Source organism: Bison bison, unplaced genomic scaffold, assembly GCF_000754665.1.
Source record: "Bison bison bison isolate TAMUID 2011002044 unplaced genomic scaffold, Bison_UMD1.0 scf7180017864472, whole genome shotgun sequence".
NCBI lineage: Eukaryota > Metazoa > Chordata > Mammalia > Artiodactyla > Bovidae > Bison > Bison bison.
Window position 1 is genome coordinate 13,551,839 of NW_011495033.1, and position 11,862 is coordinate 13,563,700.

The following is an 11,862-nucleotide window of genomic DNA, read 5'->3' on the forward strand; positions in this document are numbered from 1 at the left end:
GTTGCTCTACTGCATGTGGGATCTTCCCAGACCAGGGATCCAACCCATGTCTCTTGTATTGGCAGGCAGATTCTTTCCCACTGAGACACCAGGGAAGCCCAACAGATAGCATCTTAAAAGACGTGACTTATCCGAGTAAGTTAATATACAAGCTGCTGCTGCTGCTGCTAAGTCGCTTCAGTCATATCCAACTCTGTGCGACCCCAGAGATGGCAGCCCACCAGAAGCCCCCATCCCTGGGATTCTTCAGGCAAGAACACTGGAGTGGGTTGCCATTTCCTTCTCCAATGCATGAAAGGGAAAAGTGAAAGTGAAGTCGCTCAGTCGTGTCTGATGCTTGGTGACCCCATGGACTGCAGCCTACCAGGCTCCTCCGTCCATGGGATTTTCCAGGCAAGAGTACTGGAGTGGGTTGCCACTGCCTTCTCCAATATATAAGCTAAGAAATTTTTATAATATCCAACATAATTTTGCTGTATACCAACCTTATGATATAAAGTTTACCATATTGAAAGGAAAGACACTGTAAGGGTAGTTTGTTAGCTGGCTTGGTGTTAGGAAAATCAAGGAATAAACAGTTACCTGATATCACTCTGGAAAAAGAACCCAGAAATAGTAATGTCAGCAACAGATATCAATATATCCCTTCCCCTGAAAATCATTTCAATACCTAACGTTCAACAGTCTACTGCAAGACAACCTACTCTACAGCAGAGAATCAATATCTACCTATAATTCTATCTGGAATCTTTATGGTAACTGAAAATGCCATTTCAAATAATTCCGGAATCTGAAATAAGACTGTAAAAAAGAGCGAAACATACAAGGACAGTGTGCCAAGAGAAGAATCGAACTGTAAAACAAGTGACAGACATTTATGTAATACAGAAGTCCTATTAGCTTTTAAGAGGATATTTTTAAATGCTCCCAATATTATCCCAGAATAAAATTACCTGCTTCATATAGATATTTTGGGAGTTGAGTTGTTTTACCACTTCCTGTATTTCCAGTAACAATAAGGAATGAATTGTCCCTCACAGCTTGAATAAGCTTTTTTCTTTGTTTCTGAATGGGGAAAGTTGGAGTAGTTCCTCCCTCCTGTGATGTGCATCCTTTCTCTTCTGTAATGACAGGGCGGGGGGTGGGGGGTGGAGGTGCAATTAAAAGGCCTGTAAAGTTATCTCAATTTCCCAAAACTGAAAAAGAGAGTGACAGTAGAATTTTAGGGCTGGAAAGAATCAACCCATGACTTCTTGGTGAAATCGCTTACATCCCATTTGCGAGCGAGCGTTTCTAAGCTCAAAGCAACTTTTTAGTGAGATCAACTTGAGCATTTCTTAATGCCCGACTCAAAGTATCCGACAAAGTAAGCCTAGCACAAGGCAATATATTTGCAGGTATACCTATTCAGAAGCACAAAACCCAATTTTATTAAATAATAGACCCTAAAACTGGAACAGGGTAGAAAAACTCTCGGCTGAATGAAAAGCCACCTGTATTTGCTTCTGATTCACGGTTCAAGTTAGGTCCCCGTTCAGAGCGACTGATATCCCAGAAGGCCAAGTGGTGGGTAACCATGGAAACTGGCTCCTGGAAACTGGCTCCCTTCATACCGTACCCAAAGGCAGGCTGGCGGCCCGGCGGAGGGGCGGAGGGGTGGGGGGGAACGGGTGGGTAGAGAACAAAGGCTTTCTGAGCCTATTTAAGAGCAGAACGCGTCCCGGCGTTGGGGTGCACTTTTTTGCCCCTCAGCAGGGTTTTCGCCCAACTTAGATCTGGGACCGCCCCTCTCCAGTCCAAAGTGGCTCACTGGACGCAAAGTTCGCCTCCGGCTTAGAGGGCGACAGGAAGGCTGCACCTTGCAGCCTCCTCTTCTCCTCCAGTCTCAGGCGGACTTTCATCCCCCCGCCCCCTCCCCAAAGCCCCGTGCTACCACTCCCGCTGGCCTCTACGGAGTCCCGCGGACCGCACCTCTATCCGCGACGGAACCTGCCGAAGGCCGCTCTGCCTGGAGGTCTCTCGATCTCTCACCTTCCTCCTGCCGCCTTGGCGCCCTGCCCGCGACGGCGGGAAACCGGGACATAGACCTGGCCCCGAGCGGAGGTGAGCACGTCCACCGGTCCTGGGGAGATGGGCGGGGAGAGGCGAAGACGCGCCCTGATGACGTCGCGGTGTTTACTTCCGCGCGTGCGACTCGGGCGAGGGGCGGGGGAGCCGCCCGATGACGTGGCACGAGGAGCCCGCCCTCCCCGACGCCGAGCGGAGCGCCGGCTACCGGGTGCTTCCCACAAGCAGCCCGCGTGCGCTGCGGCTCCGCGCGCGAAGCTAGCCCCGACGTCCAGGAGGGCCCGGTCCAGGGTCTCCGCTTGTGCGCAAGGGCTGGGAGACGCCTTTTTTTTAATCAGTGGTCGCTGCAGACGTATCCAACCTTCACATACCTAGCGTGATGTGACCCTTTGTCAGGAGCTGAAATCTTTCCTAGCGTTTGGCATTCCACAGCATTGTCACCTTCAGTGAAAGTCGGTCAGTGGTGTCCGACTCTTTGCGACCCCAGGGACTATAACAGGCCATAGAATTCTCCAGGCCAGGATACTGGACTGGGTAGCTGTTCCCTTCTCCAGGGTAATCTTGCCACCCAGGGATCGAACCCAGGTCTCCCGCATTGCAGGCGGGTTCTTTACTAGCTGAGCCACAATTGCTCGTACTGAAGTGTCCTGCAACGGCACACGGGTTTTGAGAGGCACACCTGAACTTCTTGTTCTGTAGTGTCAAAAATTAGGCTCCCTGCGCTGTTCATTGGGGACACTGTGAACATGCGCAGGACCCTGCATGTTAAATTCTATTTACATGCGTATTTCCTTCTCCTTTCCCCCAGCTAGACGCAGGGCAGCAACTTTAGAAAACTGTGATACACTCGACCCAGCAAAGTGTTTCAAAGTGGGCTGTTAATATTTTTTTTAAGTTACTGGATGGTTGGATGAATGATTTGATTTCCAGAGAAGTTAATCGCATTTATTTATTTATTTTGCTGCACCACGGGCATCTTGTGTGATCTTAGTTCAGCAACCAAAGATGAAACCGGTGCCCCCTGCCCTGGAATCAAGGGGTCTTAACCACTGGACTGTCAGGGAAGTCCGCTAAGCTCATTTTAATGGTTGTTGATTCCTTGGAAACCACAAGAATTGAAAAGTTAAACACATATACAACGATTGAGGTGGGGTGAATTTTTCAGGATAGGTACTTTGCAAAGCAGGTCTTTCTGTTGTAGAAACTTGCAATTTTGTAAGTAGTGTCAATCATAACAAAAGCGGTGCAAGAAGATTATTTCTTGGACTTTCCAACTCTTCCTGCTGTTAGACTTAACCAGTATTTACTGTCAAAGACAACTCAAATTATCACTTGACATTAACTAGAAGTCCCTACTCTCCTATCTGACTAGGCTTCAAAAGATGTCATTGGACCTTAAGATTTTGCTATACTCATTAAAAATATATGTATACCAACTCCTTTTAAATGGGATTGATAAGCATCTCCTAAAATGCAGGTTTATCAGATTTTTAGTGAGAGCAACTTTCTAATAACTTCTCCAAACCTGAGTTCTACAGGAATAAATCTGTAGAAGGACATTCCAGATTTCTCTTATCCATTAAAGGAATCTCCTAACATCCTGTATTCTGCTAGAAATTTAAACTATGACAAATCAGAGAAATCACAAAAAAGCAAAAATACATTTGTAATATTGGCAAGGTATTGCTGAGTACAGGGCATGATAAGTCAGTTTTGGGGCTTCCCTGGTGATGGTGTTGTTCAGTCACTCAGTTGTGTCTGACTCTTTGAGACTCCCAAGCAGTCCAGGCTTCCCTGTCCTTCACCATCTCCCAGAGCTTGCTCAAACTCATGTCTATCAAGTCAGTGATGCCATCCAACCATGTCATCCTCTGTTGTCCCCTTCTCCTCCTGCCTTCCAATCTTTCCCAGCATCAGGGTCTTTTCAAATGAGTCGGTTCTTCACATCAGGTGGCCAAAGTATTGGAACTTCAGCTTCAGCATCAGTCCTTCCAATGAATATTCAGGATTGATTTCCTTGAGGATTGACTGGTTTGATCTTCTTGCAGTCCAAGGGACTCTCAGGAGTCTTCTCTAGAACCATAGTTCTAAAGCATCAGTTCTTCGGTGCTCAGCCTTCTTTATGGTGACACGCCTGGATTGGGCGAATTTAATTCAGATGACCATTATGTCTACTACTGCGGGCAAGAATCCCTTAGAAGAAATAGAGTAGTACTCATATAGTCAACAAAGAGTACAAAATGCAGTGCTTTGGCGCAATCTCAAAAAGGACAGAATGATCTCAGTTTGCTTCCCTGGTGACTCAGTGGTGAAGAATCTGCCTGCCAGTGCAGGGGACACGGGTCCCAGCACTGATCCGGGAGGATCCCACATGCCTCGGAACAACTAGGCCCATGTGCCACAACTACTGAGCCTGTGTTCTAGAACCTGTGAGCTGCAGCCACTGAAGCCCAAGAGCCTGGAGCCCATGCTCCGCAGTAAGAGAAACCATTGCCATGGGAAGCCCACACACGGCATCTAGAGCGTAGCCCTCACTCACTGCAGCTAGAGAAAGCTAACACACACACACACACACACACACATAATTTTTAAATCCTTTTCAGAAAGAAAGGAGAGTAGAGAACCATGGTTATAATTTAAAAGAAACAAGTGGTACAGAAAGAAAAATCATCACAGATATTAATACAGTAAAATCCAGAAAGTCAAAAAAACACCAGAAAAATGGCAATATGTTGAATGTTAATCATAACAGAAAGTCAAGAAAGAGAGTGAGCGATAGTGTCAAAGTCCGTGGATTTTTTTTTTTTTTAATCCATGAATTTGACCAAACCAATAGTTGTTTTGGTAAAGAGAAGTAGATAAGAGCCAGACTGTAAGTGGGTGGGAAAAGAATTAGAGAGCACACTGAAAAATGTACTTAATGCACTTGGAGATGTTTGATTAGAATCAAGGAAGGTAAATGAAAAGAGAGAAGAGAATAGCCAGAAAAAGCTGCTGCTGATACAGTGTATGTGTCATGATTCATGGTCAGTGAAATTGTTGGGGGTGTAATTACAGGGTGTCTTTAGGAGACTTGAAACACAGAGGTAGTGATGAGGGAGAAAAAGTACATTCACATCTTGAGAATGAACGCAGGGCTAGAAGAGGAAGAAGAAACTTTTAATCAAAGTAGGTGTAATACATCTGCATTTGTGACAAATTTGTATCCCCAAATATGAATCTGATTGTTCCTCTCTGTCTCTCTCCTTTATTTCTGTCTTTCTTGTAAACCAAAGAGTTTTCTTCTGCTCCAGTCCTCACCAGAGAAGAAACAAAGACATAAGTACACAGCCGACCTAGAGGCCTAGATCGGAGCTTTCTGTGTGTGCTTGAAGAACTGGTTATTGCCTTTCTCAGGCAGGTAAGACTGAGCCTCGAGAGGGCAGAGAGAAGAGAGAATGTAAGGAGAAAGGAAGAACTGATTGAAGGAATAAGGCGCCCTTGAAGTAACCAAGAGAAAGAGGATCCTTCACTAGAAAGTCCTAGTGGCAGGCATTCAAGATGAGCCACTTGAAGTATGGACCATTCCTCCTTTAAAAATAAGTTAAAAGCCAAAACTATGACCAGTTAGTCACTTAGCAGTCCTGGACGCATGTAGGCCTGGAAAGTGAGAGGGAAGCTTGTATGTTTTGCAGGGAATGGAGACATGAAGAAGAACCTCATTCCCTAAACCAGACAGTCAGACAGAAACAATAGAGAATTTTATAAGTGAGGTAGTGGACCCTATGCCACTGTTATATATTCTATTAACATTCCTGTAGATGTTAGAGATTTAGGCATTTTGAGGAAAACAGTTAGATGGCCATACCATTGAACTTATAGACCCTGATGCTGGGAAAGATTGAAGGCGGGAGGAGAAGGGGACGACAGAGGATGAAATGGTTGGATGGCATCACCGACTCAACGGACATGAGTTTGAGTAAACTCTGGGAGTTGGTGATGGACAGGGAGGCCTGGCGTGCTGCAGTCCATGGGGTCACAAAGAGTCGAACATGATTGAGCGACTGAACTCTTTCTGAACCCTTCAGTTCAAAAGTAAAAAATCAACATCATCCTACTTTCTTCTCTTTCTTTGTTCTTTTTTTGGTGTGCATATATTAAGATTTGATAAGTATCACTAGGCCACTTACCAAGCAGTCATTAATCATTCATCAATAATAATATTTAATTGAAGGACTTCCCTGGTAGTCTTTAAGACCTTGTGTTTCCAATGCAGGGATTGAGAGTTGATCCCTGGTTGGAGAAGTAAGTGCCCACATGCTGTGTGGTGTGGCCAAAGAAATTAGTTTTAAATTTTATTTCATGCAGAAGCTAATAAAGCGTGTGACACTTTTAGTCATTGTCAGTGAAAATTGATATTTTACACATATATGTAATAATTGTGCATGAATGTGTGGCATTCCCATTAGTCTATCAATAAAACAGGAACTCTTTCAGATAAAAGCTCAGTGAGGGGCTTCCCTGGTGGTCCAGTGGTTCAGAATCCGCCTTCCAATGCAGGAGACGGGGGTTCAGTCCCTGGTTGGGGAACTAAGATCCCACATGTTCGTGTGTCACAACTAGAGTCCACACACCACAATGAAGATCCTGCGTGCCACCACTAAGACCCAAAACAGCCAAAGATAAATAAATATATAGATATTTTTAGAAAGCTCAAAGAGTACTCTTAACTTCCTGTTCATTCATTCATGTGTTCATTCAGTAAGTATTAGAAAGCACAACCATATTATTCATCCTTCTTAATAGCCATACAGAGGCATAAAAATACACATAAGAGATTATCATTACCTTCAAGTAGTCAAAGAGCTAAATAATTACAGGAGGAAAAACTAGCTAGAGTGACCAGAGATTTTTTGGAGTTAATGCTATTTGAACTGAGCTTTGAAAGTTGGAAAGATTGCAGTAAATGCCGGGGAAAGATTTTGGATAGAGGAAATCTCACAAAGACACTAATGGAGTGACCAAGATATTATTAATTACAGATGATTGAGAAATCTGCAAAATTAATATTTTATCTCTGGTGACCGTCTCTGTAAATCTTTCACTTGCCTGAAGGTGGCAAGCTGGGTTTATCTGAGAAACTCCAGCATCAACATTATTTGAAGAAAAAAATGAAACAGTACTATATCTCTAGGAAGAAAACAAAAACAAAACCTTTTATTCACATTTAACTCATAAAATCAAAAAGTAAAAAAGATTGAAATTACTAACATAAGTAAACATTTAAATACTGTACATATTTAATGTTACTTATTTCAAAGCACAAAGATTTTGTATCATAAGTATTTTACATTCTAACTTTTAAAGTTTTATTGTCCTTATTGATTTCTCAGTTATGATATAATTTTTTCATAGGGGAAAGAGAGGAATTATACTTTTTAAATATGACCATTAAAATCTGTGATAGAGCCTGTGTATAAGACTTTGGGGATGTGGTAAATTTTATTGAGCCCTAATTTCCGAATGGTAAAAAGTCATGTTTTTAGTGTATACATGCATGCATGCTCAGTCACTTTAGTCATGTCTGACTCTTTGCAACCCTGTGAACTGTAGCCCGCCAAGCTCCTCTGTCCATGGGATTCTCCAGGCAAAAATACTGGAGTGGGTTGCCATGCCCTCCTCAAGGGGATCTTCCCCACCCAGAGATCAAACCCTCATCTCCTGCATTGCAGGTGGATTCTTTACCTTGGAGCCACCAGGTAAACCCTTTTAGTGTATGCTGCTGCTGCTGCTAAGTCACTTCAGTCGTGTCCGACTCTGTGCGACCCCATAGACGGCAGCCCACCAGGCTCCCCCATCCCTAGTTGTATGCATTTTTTGATGAGTGCATATAGTATATAACCACCACTAGAGTAAAGATATCAGACAGTTACATTATTCTAACAAATTCCCTTGTGCTCCTCTGTGGGTCAGTCACTTCCTTCACCTCTGGATGCTGGCAACCACTTGTTTTCTGTCTCTATAGTTTTGCCTATTCCAAAATATTATACGAAAGGAATCAGACAGTATGTACTCTTTTCTAGTCTGGCTTCTTTCATTCAGCATAATTACCTTAAGATTCAGCTATAGTTGAATGCAGTTGTAGTGTGTATTAACAATGTAATCCTTTTTATTGTTGAGTAGTATTTTGATCTATGGATGTATCACAATTTATTTATCAGTTCATTAATTCAGGAAATGTACGTTGTTTCCAGTTTTTGGTGATTATGCACAAAGTTACCATAGACATTGGCATACAGATTTTTGAGTGACCTTATATTTTCTTTTCTCTTGAGTGAATATATAGGAGTGGAATTGCTAGGTCAAATGATAAATGTACGTTTACAAGAAACTGCCAAACCGTTTTTCCAAAGTGACTGATCCATTTTGCACTTCTACCAGCCATGGATGAGAATTCCAGTTGCTCTCCATTCTTGCTAGGACTTGATATTGTCAATTTGATTGTTTGTTTGTTTTGCCATTCTAATGGATAGTAGTCAGATGTCATTGTGGTTGTAACTTGCATATCTCTATGGAATGATGTCGACAATATTTTGTGTATTTATTTATAGTCTGTGTATCTTCTTTGGTGAAATATCTGTTCAAATCTTTTGCCCACTGGTGTGTGGGAGGGAGAGGTTACTTAGTTTATTATTAAGTTTTGAGAATTCCTTATGGATTCTAGATTCAAGTCCTTTATCAGATATATGCTTTGCCAACATTTTTACCTAGTCTTTGGCTTGCCTTGTAATTTTGTTAATTGTATCTTTCAGAGAGAAGAGTTTAATTTTGATGAAGTTCAATTTAGCAATTTTGTGTGTGTGTGTGCTTTTGGTGTGGTATCTAAGAAATCTTTGCTTCATCCAAGGTCACAAAGATTTTCTCATGTGTTTTCTTCTAGAGTTTTTATAGTTGCAGGTTATATAGTTTGATTTATAATCCATTTTGAATTGATCTTTGTATAAGCTATGGGTCTTTTAAATTGTTTAATTAATTAATTTTAAAATTTTAATTAATTATTTGAATTTTGGTTGCACTGGGTCTTCACTGCTGTGGGTGGGCTCCCTCTAGTTGTGGTGAGCAGGGGCTTCTCTTGTTGCAGAGCATGGGCTCTAGACACTTGGGCTTGGAAGTTGTGGCACCTGGGCCCTGGAGTGTGCGGGCTTCAGTGGTTGTGGCAGGCACATGGGCTTAGTTGCTCTGTGGCATGTGGGATCGTCCCAGACCAGGGATGAAGCCCATGTCCCTTGTCCAGTGGATTCTTAACCACTGGAACACCAGGAAAGTCAAGGTTCTGTTTTTTCATATAGATGTCTGATTATTCAAGCATCATTTCTTCATGGGAGAAAAATGTAGCAGAAGTAGAGACTTACGCTTTTAAATTATACAGTTAAAATCCCTGATAGGTTCTGTTGGAGAAATTTTTCCAACTTTTTGTTTTTCAACTTTTTCACTTTATTTTCCAATTATTACACCCTATCTAAAAAGAGCAATGTAGACAAATAACAAGGTCCTATTGTATGGCACCGGGAACTGTATTCTATACAGTTAAATCACAAGGGAAAAGAATATGAAAAAGAATATATATGTGTCTGTATGTATGTATAACTGAATGGGCTTCCCTGGTGGCTCAGATGGTAAAGAATCCGTCTGCCATGCGGGAGCCCTGGGTTTGATCCCTGGGTTGGGAAGAGCCCCTGGAGGAGAGCGTGGCAACCCACTCCAGTATTCTTGCCTGGAGAATCCCCATGGACGGAGGAGCCTGGAGGGCTACAGTCCCTGGGGTCTCAAAGAGTCAGACATGACTAAGCGACTGAGCGCGTGATCACTGAGTCACTTTGCTGTACGACGTAATTAACACAACACTGTATATTTGTGTTATACTGCGCTTTGTATACTATACTTCAGTCAAAAATAAAATAAAATAAAATGTTTTACAGCATGGATGGACCTTGAGGACATTAAGCTAAATAAGGTAAGTCAAGGAGAGAATGAAAAATACTATACGATATCACTTAGATACGAAATCTAAATGAATGAAAAAAGGAAAAACTGGAAAAAAATAAATAAATGAAAAGAGCAGTTTCTGTCTTGGATTTTCTGTCTCCGTTCATTCTGTTTAGCAAGGTCAGGATTTTATCTCTGTAAAAATCACTGCAAATCACTCCAGCATCACTGCAGATGGTTATTGCAGCCATGAAATTAGAAGACACTTGCTCCTTGGAAGAAAAGCTATGACCAACCTAGGCAACTAAAAAGCATAAACATTACTTTGCCAACAAAGGTATGTCTAGTTAAAGCTTTGGTTTTTCCAGTAGTCATGTATGGATGTGAGAGTTGGACCATAAAGAAAGCTGAGCACCGAAGAACTGATGCTTTTGAACTGTGGTGTTGGAGAAGACTCTTGAGAGTCCCTTGGACTGCAAGGAGATCAAACTAGCCAATCCTAAAGGAAATCAATCCTGAATATTCATTGAAAGGACTGATCCTGAAGCTGAAGCTCCAATACTTTAGCAGCCTGATGTGAAGAACTGACTCATTGGAAAAGACCCGGATGCTTGGAAAGATTGAAGGTGGGAGGAGAAGGGGATGACAGAGGATGAGATGAGATGGTTGGATGGCATCACCAACTCAATGGACATGAGTTTGGCAAGCTCCGAGAGTTGGTGATGGACAGGGAGGCCTGGCGTGCTGCAGTCCATGGGGTCATAGACAGTCGGACACAACTGAGTGACTGAACTGAACTGAACAAGAAATTTGACTAAGCAGAATTAAACCCAATTCTTACAAAATACTTCTAAGCTTTATCCAACACCACCGACTTTACAAATCTCATCACAAAGTAAATATACACAAAGGAAATACAGTCTAGACAAAGGAAACAAATCTAATTTAATAATCTAGGGATTACTAAAATGATGAAATTTTAGTTGATAGTTATGAGGCTTTGCACATATGTATAATTTTTACTTTACACTAAGTTAGCCATGTCTGTTTTTACATAATTGTAAATTAGAGACAAAATTCATCTTTTTGACTACACGGAATTTCCAGCAACCTAGTGCATTAAATCTGAATGATCCACTCTTACCTTATGGAAAAAAAGCTTACAGATGCTTGATAAAATATTAGAAAGAGAAAAATTCCTAGATGCCAAAAACCAATGGGGAATGCAGATCTACTAGAAAATTTAAAACTGTTCTGTGGGGATGGTCTTCTGTGAGGACCCTTGCAGGGAATTTCCATAGAGTAAACATCCCCTACTAATGAGGAGCTCACAACAAAAAACTACACATCACATGAAGAAACACAGCATCAGGAGAGAGATTAGGAAACCCAACAAACAGGAAAACGATCTCAAGAACCAGAAATAACAGGAAAACCTGAAGTATAAAATAAATGTTTTAAATTACTTAAACAATCTAAAAAATAGAACCATAATGGAAGAAGAAAACATGATAAAAGCAAACAGGTAGATTTGCAAACATAGTAAAATTAAACATTAAAAATATATTTCTTTGACATTAAAAAGCCCATGGACAATTTAAACAAATCAAGAGAAAATTGTAAAGTAGAAGACAGAGCTTAGGAAATCACATAATTATGAAGAGATAGAAAACATGAAAAAGAAATTTAAGAGATATGAGGCCAGAATAAAAAGACCCTATGCATTTTTTACATATTTATTTTTATTGATTTTGCTTTTCTAAATTTTGTCTGTGCGAGCTCCTTCATTGTGATGCGCAGGCTCAGTTCCCCAACCAGGGATGGAACCTG

At 41.6% G+C, this 11,862-nt stretch overlaps 1 protein-coding gene across 2 annotated transcripts in view; it reads right to left on the reverse strand.

The window, feature by feature from the left end:
* DHX40 (DEAH (Asp-Glu-Ala-His) box polypeptide 40) overlaps positions 1 to 2,206 on the reverse strand; it is a 52,364-nt gene extending 50,158 nt beyond the window's left edge. The window contains exons 1-2 of one of the 2 annotated variants that reach the window (XM_010861615.1): positions 2,032 to 2,206; positions 954 to 1,121 (exon numbers count right to left, since the gene is read on the reverse strand). In XM_010861615.1, the coding sequence (XP_010859917.1) occupies positions 954 to 1,121; positions 2,032 to 2,083 (220 nt within the window). In that variant the 5' untranslated portion in view covers positions 2,084 to 2,206. Of the gene's footprint in view, positions 1 to 953; positions 1,122 to 1,971 lie in introns of both variants that reach the window. The other variant, XM_010861613.1, reaches the window with a different exon arrangement.
* Positions 2,207 to 11,862: the final 9,656 nt, after the last annotated feature.